The 21,133-nt window shown below is 40.7% G+C and overlaps 1 protein-coding gene across 1 annotated transcript in view; it reads right to left on the bottom strand.

Annotated features, from left to right (window-relative positions):
• TPRG1 (tumor protein p63 regulated 1) overlaps positions 1-21,133 on the bottom strand; it is a 152,865-nt gene that overhangs the window by 113,633 nt on the left and 18,099 nt on the right. Inside the window, exon 2 of the mRNA XM_059165217.1 lies at positions 9,853-10,071. Within this exon, the coding sequence (XP_059021200.1) occupies positions 9,853-10,062 (210 nt within the window). The 5' untranslated portion in view covers positions 10,063-10,071. The remainder of the gene's footprint in view (positions 1-9,852; positions 10,072-21,133) is intronic.

Raw genomic sequence — 21,133 nt, forward strand, 5'->3', positions numbered from 1 at the left:
CATCCTTCTAAAGAATGAATGGGTCAACCGGGAAATTAAAGAAGAATTGAAAAAAATCATGGAAACAAATGATAATGAAAATACAATGGTTCAAAACCTGTGGGACACAACAAAGGCAGTCCTGAGAGGAAAATATATAGTGGTACAAGCCTTTCTCAAGAAACAAGAAAGGTCTCAGGTACACAATCTAACCCTACACCTAAAGGAGCTGGAGAAAGAACAAGAAAGAAACCCTAAGCCTAGCAGGAGAAGAGAAATCATAAAGATCAGAGCAGAAATCAATGAAATAGAAACCAAAAAAACAATAGAACAAATCAACGAAAGTAGGAGCTGGTTCTTTGAAAGAATTAATAAAATTGATAAACCCCTGGCCAGACTTATCAAAAAGAAAAGAGAAAGGACCCAAATAAATAAAATCATGAATGAAAGAGGAGAGATCACAACTAACACCAAAGAAATACAAACTATTATAAGAACATACTATGAGCAACTCTACGGCAATAAATTTGACAATCTGGAAGAAATGGATGCATTCCTAGAAACATATAAACTACCACAACTGAACCATGAAGAAATAGAAAGCCTGAACAGACCCATAACCAGTAAGGAGATTGAAACAGTCATTAAAAATCTCCAAACAAACAAAAGCCCAGGGCCAGACGGCTTCCCGGGGGAATTCTACCAAACATTTAAAGAAGAACTAATTCCTATTCTCCTGAAACTGTTCCAAAAAATAGAAATGGAAGGAAAACTTCCAAACTCATTTTATGAGGCCAGCATCACCTTGATCCCAAAACCAGACAAGGATCCCACCAAAAAAGAGAGCTATAGACCGATATCCTTGATGAACACAGATGCGAAAATACTCAACAAAATACTAGCCAATCAGATTCAACAGTACATTAAAAAGATTATTCACCACGACCAAGTGGGATTTATTCCAGGGCTGCAAGGTTGGTTCAACATCCGCAAATCAGTCAATGTGATACAACACATCAATAAAAGTAAGAACAAGAACCATATGATACTCTCAATAGATGCTGAAAAAGCATTTGACAAAGTACAACATCCCTTCCTGATCAAAACTCTTCAAAGTGTAGGGATAGAGGGCACATACCTCAATATCATCAAAGCCATCTATGAAAAACCCACCGCAAATATCATTCTCAATGGAGAAAAACTGAAAGCTTTTCCGCTAAGGTCAGGAACACGGCAGGGATGTCCATTATCACCACTGCTATTCAACATCGTACTAGAGGTCCTAGCCTCAGCAATCAGACAACAAAAGGAAATTAAAGGCATCCAAATCGGCAAAGAAGAAGTCAAATTATCACTCTTCGCAGATGATATGATACTATATGTGGAAAACCCAAAAGACTCCACTCCAAAACTGCTAGAACTTATACAGGAATTCAGTAAAGTGTCAGGATATAAAATCAATGCACAGAAATCAGTTGCATTTCTCTACACCAACAGCAAGACAGAAGAAAGAGATATTAAGGAGTCAATCCCATTTACAATTGCATCCAAAACCATAAGATACCTAGGAATAAACCTAACCAAAGAGACACAGAATCTATACTCAGAAAACTATAAAGTTCTCATGAAAGAAATTGAGGAAGACACAAAGAAATGGAAAAATGTTCCATGCTCCTGGATTGGAAGAATAAATATTGTGAAAATGTCTATGCTACCTAAAGCAATCTACACATTTAATGCAATTCCTATCAAAGTACCATCCATCTTTTTCAAAGAAATGGAACAAATAATTCTAAAATTTATATGGAACCAGAAAAGACCTCGAATAGCCAAAGGGATATTGAAAAAGAAAGCCAACGTTGGTGGCATCACAATTCCGGACTTCAAGCTCTATTACAAAGCTGTCATCATCAAGACAGCATGGTACTGGCACAAAAACAGACACATAGATCAATGGAACAGAATAGAGAGCCCAGAAATAGACCCTCAACTCTATGGTCAACTAATCTTCGACAAAGCAGGAAAGAATGTCCAATGGAAAAAAGACAGCCTTTTCAATAAATGGTGCTGGGAAAATTGGACAGCCACATGCAGAAAAATGAAATTGGACCATTTCCTTACACCACACACAAAAATAGACTCAAAATGGATGAAGGACCTCAATGTACGAAAGGAATCCATCAAAATCCTTGAGGAGAACACGGGCAGCAACCTCTTCGACCTCTGCCGCAGCAACATCTTCCTAGGAACAACGCAAAAGGCAAGGGAAGCAAGGGAAAAAATGAACTACTGGGATTTCATCAAGATCAAAAGCTTTTGCACAGCAAAGGAAACAGTTAACAAAATCAAAAGACAACTGACAGAATGGGAGAAGATATTTGCAAACGACATATCAGATAAAGGACTAGTGTCCAGAATCTATAAAGAACTTAGCAAACTCAACACCCAAAGAACAAATAATCCAATCAAGAAATGGGCAGAAGACATGAACAGACATTTCTGCAAAGAAGACATCCAGATGGCCAACAGACACATGAAAAAGTGCTCCATATCACTCAGCATCAGGGAAATACAAATCAAAACCACAATGCAATATCACCTCACACCAGTCAGAATGGCTAAAATCAACAAGTCAGGAAATGACAGATGCTGGCGAGGATGCGGAGAAAGGGGAACCCTCCTACACTGTTGGTGGGAATGCAAGCTGGTGCAACCTCTCTGGAAAACAGCATGGAGGTTCCTCAAAATGTTGAAAATAGAACTGCCCTATGACCCAGCAATTGCACTATTGGGCATTTACCCTAAAGATACAAACGTAGTGATCCAAAGGGGCACGTGTACTCGAATGTTTATAGCAGCAATGTCCACAATAGCCAAACTATGGAAAGAACCTAGATGTCCATCAACAGATGAATGGATCAAGAAGATGTGGTATATATACACAATGGAATACTATGCAGCCATCAAAAGAAATGAAATCTTGCCATTTGCGACAACATGGATGGAACTAGAGCGTATCATGCTTAGCGAAATAAGTCAGGCGGAGAAAGACAACTATCATATGATCTCCCTGATATGAGGAAGTGGTGATGCAACATGGGGGCTTAAGTGGGTAGGAGAAGAATAAATGAAAGAAGATGGGATTGGGAGGGAGACAAACCATAAGTGACTCTTAATCTCACAAAACAAACTGAGGGTTGTTGGGGGGAGGGGGTTTGGGAGAAGGGGGTGGTATTATGGACATTGGGGAGGGTATGTGTTTTGGTGAGTGCTGTGAAGTGTGTAAACCTGGTGATTCACAGACCTGTACCCCTGGGGATAAAAATATATGTTTATAAAAAATAAAAAATTATATTAAAATTTTTAAAAAAAAGAAAAAAAAAACAATTAGAAAATCTGTGCTAATACGGAAAGATTTCAAAATGTATTACTAAGTGAATGAAAAAATGTTCAGAAGAAAGGGCAAATATGCCACATTTTTTATAAAAGAGAGGAGAACAGATAAGGATAAATATTTGCATGTGCTTATCTATGCTAAGGCAACTCTAGAAGAATACCTAGAAAATGTTAATTGTGGTCCCCATAAGGGGAGACACTTGATGGGGCAGTGGCTAGAGGTGATGTTCTACTCTACACCTTTTCAAAACCTAAACATTGGACATCACTGTGGTTTTTATGAAATGGCTGGGAAGTCTCTAGGGTTCTGTCAGTGAATGTCGTCACTGAGTGTGGTGTCATCACCTTTAGCAGAAACAGTCGTTGTGCCTTTATGGGACAGTTAATCACTGTATTTTAATATTTTACTCTCTTCTGTTTGCCATTGTTAGTTAACTGGAATAAATTAACTGCTGCCATTCGATGTAGAAAACGAGATAGTGTGTGAACACTCTGACTTGTGTCCAGGACAAGGTTTAGATCTCAAACTTTCTGCTCACCATGAGACCCATATTATGTCCTTATTATTCCAGATATCAGTTTACTCATTTGCTGGGTGGGTAAGATAATATTAACTGTAACAGAGCTGTTGGGAAATGCCAAAAACATATGGGAACATTGAATAATAAAACATTGTATTTTCATTCTTATTGTTAATATTAAATACAGGGAAAATAGTCGTACCAGGATTTGGGGGTCAAATGGTCACAGAAATGGAACAATTAGCTTGAAGACGCCATGCTGCCTAAGACTAATAGGAAAGTACAATGGAATAATAAGTACCCATCATTCAATATGTGTATATTTCTAATGTTAAATTTGAAGAAAAATTATGAGGGGGATCCTTATTTATAAGTTATTATATAGCTGAGTAGGCAATATCTGTTCTAAATAGTTCAGCGCTGAGTATCTTCAGTCAAAACAAACCTACTAAGGGAATTTCAAAGACGTGTGTTGGGGGGGGTTCCCTACCTTTCCTGAAGCTGGACTAGCCAGGGGCCAGTTGTCACACAAATAATACTCCCATCTGCTGGTAATAGTTTACCATGTACTAGATCCTTAGACCATAAGAGGAGAGGGCAGCATAGAAAGGAGTGCTCCCAGGGACTCACACACAATAAGATCTCTCTTGTGGATACCATCATGCCCAGATAGAAATCACTCCGTGGTAAACACATACGGGAAGAAAAACAGCTCTAAATTGGATGCAATTGGTAAAGTCCAGGGCAAATTTGTCTCTCTTTGAAAATAAAGGAAATGTTGCTTATTTTTTTATTGGTAAGTGCCTGCCCTCAGAAAGAAACACCACTTTTATTACAATCTTCAAGGGATTTCACTGTAAGGAGGGGAATCAAGAAACCTTTTGCCCAGTGAGATGTGTAATTTCTAGACCAGGAAGAAGCTCACACAGACATTAACAATACAACTAATATATTTAGTTGTTCCCAATGCAAGAGCAAGACACAGGGAACCCTATAGTAAGAGAAGAGGGGAAGGGAGAGAGTATGAAAGCCAAATTAGTGTCATGAAAGCAATGACATCTTGCTACACAATGGGAAGTCCCAAACCTGCTTATTAAAGTCTCGTTCCTCACAATAGAACACAGGCTATAAAAAGGCCATGGGGAACCATTAATTAAATATTAAAAGATCAAATAGTTTTAGTCCCATTAGTTTGTATGTAATTTACATTCTCAAGTATAAATTTAGAGATAATTCCCCATCCCTAATCGCTTTCAACTTTCTGATAAGGTATCTGCAAATATAGAGTCCTACAGGGAGTTTAAAAATATCTTTCCCCATGCGTATCAAGTATTGTTCCTTTCATAAGAAGTTGCTTTTGAATATCAGTCTCCACAACTAAAGGGATTATCATAATATACCTCGAGTTATTAGCCTTGAGTGGTACTTTTGTTCAGAAAAGGCACTAGGCCTTTTTTAGATATGTCTAGGCAATAAAATAGCAAATGAACAAAAACAGGAGAAAAAATTATCCAAGCAGAGTGACGGCAAGTGCTTCAGACATTCATTCCTACGAACTCTCATTCGTTGTCCAAGGTCAGAGGCTCTGGAGGGGTGGTAAAAAGTGTCAGGAGTCCTGGCTCTTAGTCTTGGCATGGCCCTTAACTGCTGATTGACTTTGGACAAGTCATGTCTTCTTTGTGTGTTTCAGGGGTTGGACTGGATATTCCTCTAAGGCTCCTTCTGGCTCTGAGCAAGAATGTCTCTATGTTGGAAGGGCACAGTTCAGGAAATAAATAATAGTCTGGAAGTCTGTGGATAGGAAACAATATCCCAGATACCCCATGAAATAACATGAGAGGTTTAAGGAACCAGATTGACTTCCTCTAACGCATTAGAGGTATGATCTAATGCATGAGGTTATGATGCTTAAAAAATGACTCTTGGGGACAGCTGCAAGGCTGGTTCAGTTGGCTATGTGTCCGACTCTTGATTTTGACTCAGGTCATGATCTCAGGGTCATGAGATAGAGCCTCTTGTTTGCCTTGGATTAATTTAAACTTCCAGACCAGTCACATCTTTGCATATGCAGTCTGACACTCATATAATTGACTTTATAATTGGCTTCTTTCTTATCATAACATTGGGTATCTGCTCTCAGTACCCAAGAAACTCAGTGACATTCTGCCACAGCAAGCCAAAGACTAACTCTCCTTTCTGGGTTAAAAGATATAAGTAGGAAGGGCCGTCTGGGTGGCTCAGTGGTTAAGCATCTGCCTTCGGCTCAGGTCATGATCCCAGGGTCCTGGGATCGAGCCCAGCATTGGGCTCTCTGCTTGGCAAAGAGCCTTCTTCTCCCTCTCCCTCTGTCTCCCAGCTTGTGTTCTCACTCTTTCTCTCTGTCAAACAAACAAATAAAATAAAATCTTAAGTATATATCCATATATATATGGATATATATGGATATATATATATGTAGGAAACAACATGTCCATTAAAAGTTAAATAAATTAAATCATATCTCTATAGTGGAATGTTATTGAATGGTGAAAAATGATTTTATGGAAGTTTAGCTATTGACATAGGAAATATTTTAATACAACCAATTGTTCATGTGAGGAGGAAAGTAAGAGAGAATATACACCAAAACGTATAAGCACACACTCAATATACTTTGGTTAAAGTTGGACAGGAAGATTATAGTGACTTTTACTTTGCTTATTGACAATTTTCTTTCTTTTTTTTTTTTCAATAAACCACATTCTGTGAAATGGTCTTAAAACATGTAATAAAACAAAATACTTGATCAAGGAATTCCTCAACTCATTTACTTGCTGTTCTTCTGAATTTACAACCTATATGCTTTAAATTCTTGTACTGTAATAAACTTATTTCTTTTTAATTGTTTCATGGGATCACAGAACTATGAATTGGGAATCGGAAAACTTGGGTTCTAACCCTAGCTTTAGCACTTGTTACTAGCCTCTTGGGGAAGTTGGTGCTCACTAATGGTTATGACACTGGACAAGCATCCCTCTATAAGCCTTAATGTTGACTAGCTCATTGGTGCTCCAGGTCTGGTCTGTGGACAGATTGCATCTTATTGCCAGAAGATATATATGAGGCTTTCCTCTAGGCCTATTGAGTCAGATGAGCATTATCACAAGATTTCCAGGTCATTTGTCTACATGATGAAGATGGAGAACCAGGGGACCAGATCATCTGTCGATCTTGTTTCAGCTCTAAGAAGTGATACTTTACGATGAATCTTTCATAGATCTGAATCATTCAGAGCCAGGGTCTTATTGAATTATTCCCTGAGAAGTGAATTGGTTTCCTTCACTCAAACCTCTTTACTACTATAAATGCTATACATCTACATTTGTGTCTCCCTCTGGAAGTCATGGTGAGGTCACAGGCACTTAACGTCATTCCCTATGACCAAATACAGAAATGGGAATGTCAAATCAACAGGAAAGGAAAAAAGCATTCATTATAGCAATGAGATGCTGCTTATGAAATGTTAATAGACATGCCATGCATTATACTAAGAATATTTAGAACATTTAGTGCCACGTATTGTACTAAGAATATTTAAACCTCTGTATAAAACTGGTATTTTATCTACTCGTTGCAAATGAGAAAATTTATAGATAAAGATATAGATAAAAAATATAAAAATACATATAAAGCACATTCATTACACTCACATGCTCACAGAATATTATATATATATATAAATACACACACATACACTGTTTCTTGGTCTGAAGGAGAGCAAATGCTGAGCGCCTTGAGCATGTAGCCCTCTCAGCCCCTAAAGAGTCCTCAAGTCTACTTTAAATTCATTAACAAGATTAGAAGCTTTCCCTCCCAACCTCTTGAGAATTTAGGGCTTGTTTCTGTATACCCAAGGAAGAAGATATTCTTCACATGGACTGGAGTCTGTCACTGGCTCCATTAGGAAAGGGCGGTAAATGCGATTGTATTCGATGGTGGGAAGACCACTGACTGGACTTACAGACAGGAGATACGGATTCTAGCTATAGGCATTCCACTAGTATCGTGCGACCTGGCCAGGTCACTTCACTCCCCTGAAGCTGTAATATGTCCACAATGAAACCAGAATGATAAGCCCTCCTCGGCCTACCTTACAGTGTCACTCCAGGGGGCCTCACTGAATAAGTTACATAGAGCCACACAAATAGAAGCATCACTCAAACAAAGAAAACTCCATGGTGGCTTTACACTGTCGATGTAGCTAAGCTAGAACTGCATTTTCTAGAATTTCCTATTCTATCCGTTTCCCAGTTAGAGTTGGCCATGAGAGACATTAGTGTCAGGCCTGCAAGGCAGAAGGACACCTCGGTCATTTCCCTGCAGATCAGTGCAGGACAGCAGCCACTGTGGCAGCTCGTGTTCTCGGCCTCTTCACTTGACAGCATGGGGCAACTTCATTCCCATCAGCAGAGGCAAAGATGATAGCTTTGCAGAGCTCCCCCCCACACACCCAGCCTTCATAACTGCACCCACTTCTGAGCATGATGCCTCTCTTATTCTGTACCACTCATGGTTGTTATCTCATCAAGCTGTGACTGATACATCATCATTACCAAAGATGAGATGACTTTAAGGGGGGGGGGGGGCTTTGATTTCCTTCCCAGATGCATCTTACAACTTAATTTTGCTTATTCAATAAAGTTCACAGGATTTGGAAAACAAACCATATGCTCCGCATATGTCACCACACACACACACACATACACACACCCCACACACACTGAGTCAACTTAGTTCAACTTTTATCTTAACCAAAGATGTTCTAAAAACTACCAAATCAGGATTCGTTAAAGCTTTATATATTGTCACATCTTAGCCACAATTTATTCATAAGATTGAGTTGAAAAAAAAATTTTTTTTCAAAATGTGTCCCATGTATTGCTTCAAAAATGAGATGGTCTCTATTACCACACTGTGCAATTGCATTTATCCACCGACTGATTGTGGCCTGTGAGCCAGCAATTACTGTGTTAACAAGAACCCTGAAGGATTGGGAAAGAGCACTGATAAGTAGGAAGGAGAGTTTGAGAGAGAGAAAGTACTCAAACCCAGGAAGCACTCGCCATCACCACTTGATCTAAATGCTAGAGGTTCAAAATTTCTTTTTTTCTTTTTCTTTCTTTCTTTTTTTTTTTTTTAAGAGAAAGAGTGAGCAGGGAGGGGCAGAGGGAAAAGGAGAGAGAATCTCCAGTAGACTCAATGCCCAGGGCAGAGCCTGACATGGGGCCTGATCTCAAACCCCCCAGATCAGGACCTAAGCCAAAATCAAGAGTCAGATGCTCAACAGAATGAACCCCCCAGGCGCCCCATTCGTTTTTATATCTAGACATACAAACTCCATATCCATACTCATTCTTCCATTTGCTCTCTCAGCTCCAATGCTCAGGAGAAAGAGCTCAGGTTCAGACAGCAGGCAAGGGTTTGAGATTTCGAAGTGCTACTCCCACACTATAATCCCAGTATCCCAGTGTAGACCCTGAGGTTCAACCTATTCTCAGCAAGGCTTTCTACTCCATCACCCCGTCTTTTTCAAACATGCAGCAAATACCCACTCTGCGCACACAGATTTATATTCCAGCTGCTTGGATTTTCTCTCCATAGGTCATTAATCTATGGAGATCAAGGTTAACATGAGCACAGGACTGAGGAGCCAAGGATCCATGGAAACAAGATAACCAGCTTCTCCTCAACACTACATGATTATCAAAAATAGACAATTAACTTCTCTGAAGTTTAGCTCCTTCACCTATAAAATGCGACAAGGATAGCTAACTACTTCATGCTTATTATGACTGTTAGGTAACAAATGTGAAAATACTTGGTAAAACTTGCAGCATGTATAATGATATTAGAATATTCTAAAGAGTAGTCTTGTGTAGTATTTTAGAAGGTCAAACTGTAACCTCAAAAATTTTACCCGTGTAGCGAAGTACTTCCGTGAGACAAAAGGTCGGTGATAAGGATTGGGGTAGAGTGTTGATTCAGTCACACTTGGCTGCCTTGAAATCTGCCTTGGCTCCGGGTCCTTCTCCTCCATGGACAGCTGGTCAGTCTCAGAGGGTTGGTCATCTCCCTCTTGCTTCAGAGACACAGGGTGGAATCCCTCAAAACTCCTAATCGTTGACATTTCTTCTACCTAAAACAAGGGAAAAAACAATCTTCTCAGTAGAAAAAAAAAAAGAGGGGAAAGAAGTCACCTCTGTCCTTTGCTCTGGCAAAAAGTAGGCAGTGTGCAAATGATGTTCCTGAAACTGACAAAAGCACCCACAGGTTAACTAAACAAAGGCACTAATGAATCAGTTCAATAACGCAGACACTACCACCCTGTTAGGCCATTTGGTGGGGGGGTGTAGGAGGGGTGGGAAGCAGAGACCCTCTAGACAGACAAAAGGTGGCTGTAAGTAGATCCTTCCCCCCCCCCCCCCGCCAGCCTTGAATCCCAGAGGACAGGAAGCGGAGTATGGAGATGGCAGTATGAAATAATTACCAAGCAATCGATCTTCAAGATTTCATAGAATTTTTGCTTAAAAAAAACCATCAGCCTGACAACTTAAAATTTAACACTTAAAAGGAATGATAATGCACCTTTTCCTATGCTGCTTGGGTAGTAATAGGGCACAAAAGCACTTAGAACTGAGCATATTTTAACTCAAAAAACAACAATTCCAAAATTTTATCCTAAGGAAATAATGTAGACAAATGCCCAAAGACATCAATATAGAAGGTAGTTCATCACATGTGTCTAATAGTAGAAAAATACACAACTTTATGTCTAATAGCAAAACATTGTGTTTAACAGTCACATTAGATACTCATGCAATACTGTTTCTAATACCAAAAGAATATAGTAAAATGAAGAACCAGTCAGTAGGAAATTGGTTAAATACATTATATCATAAAGTGAAATGTAATTTACATTATATACATTAAAAATGTAAGTGCATATTTTTATCATGGAAATCCATCCAAAATATATTGTTAATGAAAAAAGATTATGAATAATTACAAATTATTAGATTCAAATGGGTTAAAAATAATTCAAAAAGACAAAAAAGAAAGAAGAAAGGAAACTGGAAGTTGAATATGTATATACATGTATTATGTGGCAGGGTTAGAAAGCATCTAAAAAGAAATAAAATAGAATATTCATGGTTATTTCTGGATGATAGGTGATTTTCATTTTTTGATTTAGAAGTCTCTGGATGCTTGCAATGATTATATATGACTTAAGTAAAAACACAATAAACTTAATCTATTTTATAAATACACAGCACAATTGAACAAAATAAACAGAAAGCACACGCTACTCTAGTAAAAAGCGCCCCCACATCAGGTCACCATTTCCAAGCTGAGGCCAGATAGTCTGGCCTGCAGTAAGTACACTGTCCAGGCTACACAGAAGGTGAGTTTTGCGCCCTGCTTCACTGTGACTGGGAATGCCATCTTATTCTCAAAGCTGCTTCAGTGTTCTTAAATCAGATAAATCCGATCTCCTCAATTCCTGTGAAACACTAGACCATGAGAAACAGCCCCGACCCCAGCCAGTGTACATTCTTAACATTGGAATTAAGAGAGGTAACAATAGTGTGAGCACATAACCTATTGCCTAAAGCTGGACCCTTTGGAGCATGAAAAGCGCACTATTAGCAATTATGTCAATTATGACAGGGATTCTCTCAGACAGAGGTGGACGTACCCAGTCACCCTGTGATGTTTGAATGCAGGAGAAAACACAGCTGGTTAGGGGACTCTGTAGGTCACATGATGGGTCCCCCATCAGATCCTCCCAGCAACCCTACAAGATGATTTTACCTGTATCTCTCTGGGAATCACAGCATTTAGGGACCCACCCAGGGCACACTCAGATAGCTGTGGGGGCATCCGATGCCCACCCTGGGCTCCCAACCGGGCTTCCAGACCAGTCCAGCGCACCCATCCTGAGGCACGCTGTGTTACAGCAGGATGGCTTTGCTGAGTCTTCAGTAATTTTTTTTAAGTTAAATGCACAAAAGGCAGCAATTGGCCTGTAGGAAATACAAGGCACACCCATAGAAGCAGGAGAAATCGTGTGTGCGTGCACTTGTGTGTGTGTGTGCGTGTGAGAGAGAGAGAGAGAGAGAAAGAGAAAGAGAGATAGAGACAGAGACAGAACAATCAGTGAAGTACTTCAGCCTCCCTGGCAGGTCTGCCGCCTCAACCACCCAGCAGGCTATTAGAAGGAAGAGTGTTTCTGGAGTTCCCTGTAACCTGTTAAGGAAGGTTTGTGCCTTTGGGGGAAGAAAAGCCTGCTTCTGTATTTGCCACACTCTGCGAACGCATGCCTCACAACAGACATCTGCAGAAGGCTCCTGTGCCTGGAAAACAGGGGGAGGACTTAATTTGCACCACTTCCTCTCCCTCAGGCTGTCTTCTCTGGAAACACTCTGGGAAGAAAATCAGAGCACTTTGAGACCAAGCTGTTTGAGATCCAGGAAAGAAGGAAACTCAGCTCCAATTCAATTCTTAACAGCCACGAATCGTGGAAAATGGAGTCTGGCCGCCTTAATCCAGGATGATTCCAGCTCTGCTCTGGTCATGGGGACATCTTTGCAAGGACAGCAAATGTAACTTCCTCTACAACCTCCCCAATATGAGAGGAGTGCCCACATCAAAGGGGCCAGTTCCCCTCCTCATCACCCTCCTCCCAGACGATTTATCTCCCCAACGCAACAGATAAGCTCTTCTACCTCTGCCTGAATAGTGGACATTGAAATATTAAAAGCGTATTAATACTAAAAACAAATCCAGACAAATTCAAATGTTTTTGCTGCTTCACATGGATAAAGCATGCCTTGTGACAGACCCATTCGGGGCCATTTATAATTTAAAAAGATCCTTATTCTCTAACACTCCATGGAATCTTAAGTTTTAGCATTTAGTACTCAAATCACACAATTTCTAAGGGAAGTAAGGTCAAGGCTTAGAAAAGAAGTCCATGCTTTTTGACCTGATCTCATTCCAATGAGCAAAAGGGAGTCATATTAATTGCTTATTGTGGGAGGTAATGAAATAGAAATCAAGTAAACACCGACAGTTGTAAAGTCTGTCCAATTGATAGCCTGCAGACATTTAAAATAACATGCATAACCACTGCCAGAGCAAGGAAGTGAAGGACGTATCTTCCTAGGTGGAAAAAAAAAAAAAGCAAAAAAAGATTTTCTCTAGATAGGATGATTTGAATAATTTTTTACATTGATAAAGACCATAAGAAAAATACTTAGATTTATTGAGGTAATTGAATTGAAAGTGATTTTTTTTTTTGCTTTAAAAAAAATTAAATTGTGTTAGTGCTGCTTTTGTAATAAAACATACAATGTTTAGTAAATATGTTGATTTGCGAATTCTGGAGATGTTCTGATATAATATGAAGCCGTCCCCCAACACAGAGGGCAAGGAGAGATCAGACAAAGAGCAGTAGGTGGCCGGTTTAACAGGCAAGAGAACTTAATGTGAGCTGTCTTTGGTGCTTCAAAACAGGCACCTCTCTACATGTGCCCGCTAGAACCATAAAAGTTTACTTACTTTTTAAAGATAGATTTATTTATTTGCTTGCTTATTTATTTATTTGTCAAAGAGAGAGCACAAGCAGGGACAGCAGCATGCAGAGGGAAAGGGTTAGAAGCAGGCTCCCCACTGAGCAGAGAGTCCGATATGGGGCTCCATTCCAGGACCCTGAGATCATGACCTGAGCTGAAGGCAGACACTTAACCCACTGAGCCACCCAGGTTCCCTGCCTTTTTTTTTTTTTTTTTTTGAAGATTTTTCATAATCTTCAAAGTTTGTACACAGGACATACTTGGATTCCATCATATATAAGGTCAATATGGTCTCAGCAACACCTTCACTCTCTTTTCCTTTCTCTCTCTCTCAGCTGTGTCCTGTCTCTCCTCAGCTGTGGTTCCCACTGTGGGAATAGTGGGTGGAATGTACATTTCAAGGGCAGGGGATGGGGGAGAATTTTCCAGCTGCCCTGAGGCTAGCTACCTCGAAGGTCAACTAGTGATCATATCTTCTGCATGACCTTCAATGTAATGCCAAGTAAATATCTAAAGTAAATAACCTGCGCAATTCTTCCTTCAATTAGATGATAAGTCTTCTATATTTTTCAGCTGCCAGCAAATTCAGAGCTAAATTTAATACAGTATTGCAGTAAATAACTTATTTCTGGGTCCTCACCTAAGTATACCTGCCTCACTATATACATGCTTTCATCTATCTCTCTATGATCTTTTCTGATAGTATTTCAGAAGCACATGGGGCATAAATTGTGGCTGGAAAATCAATGTCTAGTGCAACTCCTTCATTTTGCAAACTTTGGAACACTCAGGTGAGGGCCTCACCCAAGTAGCTAAATAGAATCAAAACAGGACTTCAGATTCTTGCTCACTGCTTCAAGTTGGAGCACCTAGAAGAGAAGCCGAGATACAGTTACCAAATTTACATGTTGATCAATTGGAAACACTTTTGCAGAATGTCTCAGTCAGTCATCTCTGCTTTGCTCTGGGCTGGGAGATAAAACTCCCAGGAAGCAACTTTTCCTGCATCCCCAGCAGGTACCCAGCACCCAACCCCAGGAGCTAAAGCTTTCTCCTCTACCTCGCATCAGGTTGATTTATCTGTTAAGTATGACAGGCACAGTGCCTATGGTCCACAAACCTTTTAGAGGCTCAGGAAACATGTCAATTTATTTTAATATCAGAAAAGAGGAGCGCCTGGGTGGCTCAGTGGGTTAAAGCCTCTGCCTTCGGCTTGGGTCATGATCCCAGGGTCCTAGGATGGAGCCCCACATCGGGCTCTCTGCTCTGTGGGGGGTCTGCTTCCTCCTCTCTCTCTGCCTGCCTCTCTGCCTACTTGTGATCTCTGTCAAATAAATAAATAAAATATTAAAAAAAAAAAGAAAAGAAAAGACAGTTTTTATGGTCAAAAGAAATGTTTTGATTTAACGACACTATTTAATGACATAGAAATGTAAGTTTTAATATTGACAATGTTATGGTGGAGAGGCCCATAAAGACAAAAGAGTTTTAGTGTCATGGAAATGATAATGTGACCCCGAATCAAAGCTCCATCCTACTACTGACACTGGCTCCTTAATATTTCTGGAAATATTCCATTCCATTCTAATAAACTATCAGATCTAGAAACATTCCCCACCCTTTCCAGTGCCTCCAAACTCCTTATTTTGGAAGATTCTCCTCCACTATGTACTGAAAGATTTCTGTCTTTCTGTCCTGTGGAAAAACTGTGCAATCTTAAGATAATTGTTTTTTTCTTTATTAAAATCAAAGAGACATCCTGAAGAGTTGACCCCAATAAATATTTGTTTTCTAGAAAAGTGTATAAAGAACTATGCTGAAAATTTCTGGTCAGCTTGAAAGAAGTAGCTGGCCACACTGAGTGGCCACAACTCCAACCAGAGGCAAAGAAAGGGGGAGTTTGGGGACTTTTTCCTTCTCACAAAAGTTTAATAAATAATAGGACAGACATGATAAAAAGTATCACAGAGATACCAGTAAAATAAATAGCAGTAAAACTCAGGCTGTTTCATGGTAGACCTTTTTTCAAGGCCCATCCATGCCACTCTCCAGCACTATCTTTCCCATTTTTCCATCTTCTTTTAGGAAGTCTTGGATCCTCACCTTCTCTGCCTCCCTGGCAAGCCTGCACAGCTGTTTCTCCCTTACTTTCTTTACTTGCCCTGGCTTCGCCCATGTAACTCCGGAAGTCTCCATGGGATTGATTTTAACTCTATGTAACCCTATTACAGGTGCCTTGTGATTTCCGTAAAGCTTTTGAAATTTTAATAACTATTTAAGTATCCCCCTTACCACCTTTCTGGATCTTTGGGCAGACAATGCCTAGTTAGGAAACACACATCTGTGCTAGCCTCCACATTTTGTCAATGAGGAAATTGAGGCCCAGGTGGGTTCTGTGTCTCTTCTGAACTTGACCAGTCAAGTCAATTAAGAAGAAGTGATATTTATAAAAAATAAAAAATTAAAAAAAAAAAATAAACTCAAAAAAAAAAAAAAAGAAGTGATAAAGAGTGAAGTTATGGTGGCCACCAGATTAAAAATACTATTTCCAGAGGATTATCTGTGGGCCAGCCAGGAGCTTAGGAAAGTCCATAGTTTTCTGACAAGAACTGCTACCTCTGCCAATGAGGTAGCGCGCGGCTGGGGAGGGAGCGTGGGCGTAAGTTCCTGTGGCTTACCTTGCTTTTGAAGAAATCAGCTGCTTTTCTGATGGTGACACATGTACCCACTAGAAGGGGTTAACAAGCTTGAGGCACATCCCTAAAATAAAAATCCACTTTTAATTCTGACATTTTGTAAAGGTAATTTATGTGAATTTATATGTGCAGCCTTTCCTGAGTCTCTGTGAGAACAGCCAAGGGATGTGAGGTGGAGAAACAATACTCTAACACCGCAGAACTCCAACGAGCCCTTCTCTGTGCCAGCGGAGATAAGAGAATTGGCAAACAGGCCTTCACAATTTCACATTTTGTACATTAGTGATAATGTGCCAGCAGGTCTGCTTATATCCTGGGGGAAAGTTGAATGGATGCAGGGTCTCTTCAATCCCAGCTGGGCCCCCCCTGGCGGGCAGGGCCTTGTGCTCATTCAAGGCCAAGGGGGTGGGAGAAACACAGGTCTGGCATGAAGAAGGCATCCCCACTCACTCACTGGGTAACCCTAGGGAAGTCCCTCTTCTTTCTGTACCGTAGAGTCCTTGTCAACAAAAGTGAGCGGCCAGACTTCATGGTTTGCATACATGAGTAACTCATTTCAATCAAAAATTTTCCACTTCTCTGGTTTTGGATCTTCTCTGAAGCTTTCATGTGGAGAGAACACTATGTGAAAGTTTGAAAACTGTTTGAGTGATTATACCCAAGTTTCCTTCCAACTCAACAGTGCTACAAGATTTGGACTTTTCTCCAGTGCCCACAATATTCTAGATCTAAGTTTGGAGAGGTTGCTCATGTATGGTTTTCCCCATCTCATCTTCACTATGTGACTCCCACAAACATGGTAGTTCCCCTGTGATGCACAGTCTGTAGGGTCAGAGGAAGAGAATTGCCATGTCATGAATTTGGGTGCCCATTGTGAAGACTCTGGGGTGTTTGGCCTCTGACTTCCCTCTAGTGCAAATGGCTATCTACATTGACCAGAGCTACTAGGGACATACCCTGGGCACCTCACTCAAGCCAGGGCTGGAGACACACTAGGGCCCCAATAAGTCTTCTTGCATATAAGAAGGAAAACATGCAGAGATTTGCTGAGCCCCTCACACTAGATACTAATTTTTAAAGGGGGTTCTTCAAAAATGTATATGGAAAAGAATTGATAAAGACAAAGATATTGGCTAGAAAAATTTGTGAGGCTACAGATCCCTTGTGACTCCCTGAGATTAATTTTCTTACACATTCCACAAACACTTCCACTAGTCTCCAAGGTGAGGTTATGGGAGGGCTTGCGTCCCTGACTTGTAGCACTTATCTTGCTGTTGTGTCATCCCCACGACATCCCTGTCCTCACTCCTGGGCCATGAGCAACTCCAAGCACTCATCTTTATAGCCCAAAGTTGGCATGGGCATGACAAAGAGCAGGTACCAAGTACAAGTTCTTAAATGGGCACCCTGCTTGTTTCTCTGTCAGGTCTAAGTTTGAAAGACAAGGCTTCCGTCAGATCTATTGTTGCTGGCACATGACCTCATACTTCATACATGAGTACTCAGTAAATGTTGGTGGGCTGAGGAATGAAGCCCTGGGCACAACATGGATAGAAACATCTTCTGGACAGGCACAGACACAGACACACATAGAAGCACATTGCACAGTCTTTCCTCAGAGAAGCTCACAATCTAGCAGATAATTACAGACTTTGGTGAGAAAGTCACACTAGGAGAATGCACACAAATACTGTGGAAAGAGAAGGCAGGATTAACAGGGGTGAGCGGAGGAAGGGCTGAGAGTGTGGAAAGTTAAAGTTGTAGAGAAAGGCGCCATAGAGCCAACAGCATGTTGGAGATGGGCAAGGCCAGTCCTTGCACAGCTGTGAGGTGTGAAGAGCATTGTGTTCAAAAGATGGCAGGTAATATGGTGTGTGTGACTGAAATGCCAGCTGCCCACCTCCAGCCCACACCCCTTGAGGAGTTGGTAACACTTGCTTAAAATTGCCACTCTCTGGCAGGATGAGAGTCTGAAGTCTTCCTCACACCTCCTCTCTGCTGTCACCACACCTCCATCCCTGCTGGAACAGCTCCCTCACAGGCAACCCAAATGCAGCATCAGGGCTGGCACTGTAGTGGTTTCACTCACCCCAGATGCTTTGTGAGATTAACAACATCACCAAGGACTGAGAGAAGTCCTGGAGGGGTGAGTCACATTGCATACAGTCCAGCTTTGCACCATTCATCTGTGTCTTCTTTCTTTCCAGAGTAACAATTTCTTCCTTGTGTGTTTATTATTTGAAGGACATATCTGTCTTTTCTTTTTTTTTTTTTTTTTAAGATTTTTATTTATTTATTTGTCATAGGGAGAGAGCACAAGCACGCAAGCAGGCAGAGACAGAGAGAGAAGCAGGCTCCTGCTGAGCGGAGGGCCTGATGCGGGACTTGATCCCAGGACCCTGGGATCATGACCTGAGCCGAATGCAGTGGCTTAACCAACTGAGCCACCCAGGCATCCCAGGACATATCTGTTTTATCCACATAGCCAAGTCACTCAGGTTCTCCCCTTCAGCACCCCAAATAAATGGAGTTCCCCCACAAAGATAAATTCTGGAGGTAGCTATTAATATAAACCTGTACAAGGATTTGTGAGTTGGGGAGGAGGTGGCTGGGGATGTGCTTAAAAAAGCAGAAGGAGGCCAACGTATAAGCCAACCATTAAGCCAGGAATCACATGTAATGACTTATCTCACACAGTAGCAGAGGTGTCCTAAATTTGCAATTGACCTGATGGTGAAGAGCTTAGGACAGGGAGGGGACAGAAAGTGGTGGAATTCTCATCCTGGGAAGAAGAATAATTAAGGCTAAATCACCAACCTTCCAATCCCCTCCAGAAGAACAGAATCTTTATTCTTTGACCAGAATAAAGACGCCGGGTCCGGACAATGTGCTTCAAGGGGACTATAAGACCTCAAATATGGTTTCCACATACTAGTGAAAAAGGAAGGAGCAGAGAACTCAAAAGAATCAACCAAGGGCAACAATTCAGCCTACCGCAGCCTCTTTTCTTCCCTCTCCAAAGTAAATAGGTTCCCTAATTTTGAAGCCACTGATTCAGAGACTAGATGGTGATGAGGCTTAGAAATGAGAACAAGTCTCTTTCCCAGTTATTGGGATATCCCAGAGGAGTGTGTGGATTATGTCACCAGGATTACTACCTGCCCAGCATTAGTCTCAGTGCCAGGGAGCAGTGCTAGCACACATTCCACAACCAAATGTTCCTGGCTGGGAGCTTTGTTGAAGGAAGTCGCCCCCAAGCCTGGGTTTCCTGCTGGGCCAACTGTGACTTTTCACATAAAGATTTTGTGAAATTTGGGGAAAGACATTTATCCAAATGCTGACAACAGCATTCTCTCCAACCGCCCCCCCCCCAAAAAAAAACTGCATCCTTTATTATTTTAATGACATTTTTATTAGAAACATTTTTTACTGAAGTATGACATGCATTCAAAAAATCATAAATGAAGGATCATAAAATAAACACACCCAGGTAACTACCACATAGGTCCAGAAATACCATAGTAATGGCACATTGACAGGATTTATTTTTCTCAAAGTAAATATTCAGTCGGTTTCAAATGATGAAATCCAAGAGCACTGCCAGACATTTTAGATATCTGACAACACCCTCATTTTACAAATAAGAAACCAGATGCTCAGAGGAGTGACTTAGTTCAGGTCACAAAGCAAATTAGAGGAAGAGCAAGGTTTCAGGCTCCTCTTTCCTGTTCTTATTGCCCCCAACTCCTGGCCTACAAAGAAAAGAAACCTACTCCTTATGATGACTCCTTTCTCCAAGAGTCTGAGGTTCACTCTCTCTTGGCTCCATAAAGCTCATCTCTGAGGAGCTATCCTGGAGACACTCCTCTAAAGCCCACACAAATTATTGTTTCCTCTCTGATGGGCTCCTGGTGTCTATCTGACACATGGTAAAATATTTGTTAAATGAAATAATAAAGGGACACTTTACCATGTCAACCGATGCTTCTCAAATTCTCCCTATTTCCATGATCAGACTGGTCATCTTGACCCATGGCCTGTGAGATAACCTTCCCCTTTATGCTGAAGAGAGTGAGGGACCACCAACTGTGGTCCCCAACATGAGGAACAATAAAAAGAACTGGAGAATTTTAGTTGAGATGAAAGAAAATATGGAGGACACTGAAGCAGTCTCTTCAGATATCTAACAGATAGCCAGGAGGAAAAGAGCACATTTATTCCGTTTGACCTTAGAAGCATAAGGAAGGTAAAGAGTCTTGTTTTTCATGACCAAGCTTTAAAAAAAAAAAAAAAAAAAAAAAGTCCAGCCATGCTGTCTGTATTTAATTTTATCTCATTCACACCTGAACCCATAGAAATCTGTTTTTCAGTCCCTTTGAAATATTCTCAGTGATGCTTTTGTGACAATGCAATAGATACTTTCCATTCCTTATCCTTCTTGATCATCTTTAGCACAGTTGATTGATGACATCATCCTTCTAGAAATTCTTGTGTCCTTCTGACCCTTGGAACTGCACATTCCCAGTGTTCTTTCTACTTGCTTGTTCACTGCATGTATTTCTTTCAGGGAGACCCCACCACAAACGCACAGCACACACCCATGTCTCACACGCTGGTGCTTGTCAGAACACACTCTGGACGTTCTCTGTAAGCAAGCTCCATCATTCTTACTGTTTAGCCATAATCTGTATGTCTATGACTCCCAAATCTGTATCTCCAGTCAGATCTCTCTCCCAAGCTCAAATCCATCTAAACAACTGCTTAATATATATGTCACCTTTGTTGACCCACAGGTACTGCAAACTAATTTTTAAAGTATTTTTTTTTAATTTATTTTTATTTAGTTACTTGACAGAGATCACAAGTAGGCAGAGAGGCAGGCAGAGACAGAGAAAGGGAGAAGCAGGCTCCTCACTGAGCAGAAAGC

Source organism: Mustela lutreola, chromosome 2, assembly GCF_030435805.1.
Source record: "Mustela lutreola isolate mMusLut2 chromosome 2, mMusLut2.pri, whole genome shotgun sequence".
NCBI lineage: Eukaryota > Metazoa > Chordata > Mammalia > Carnivora > Mustelidae > Mustela > Mustela lutreola.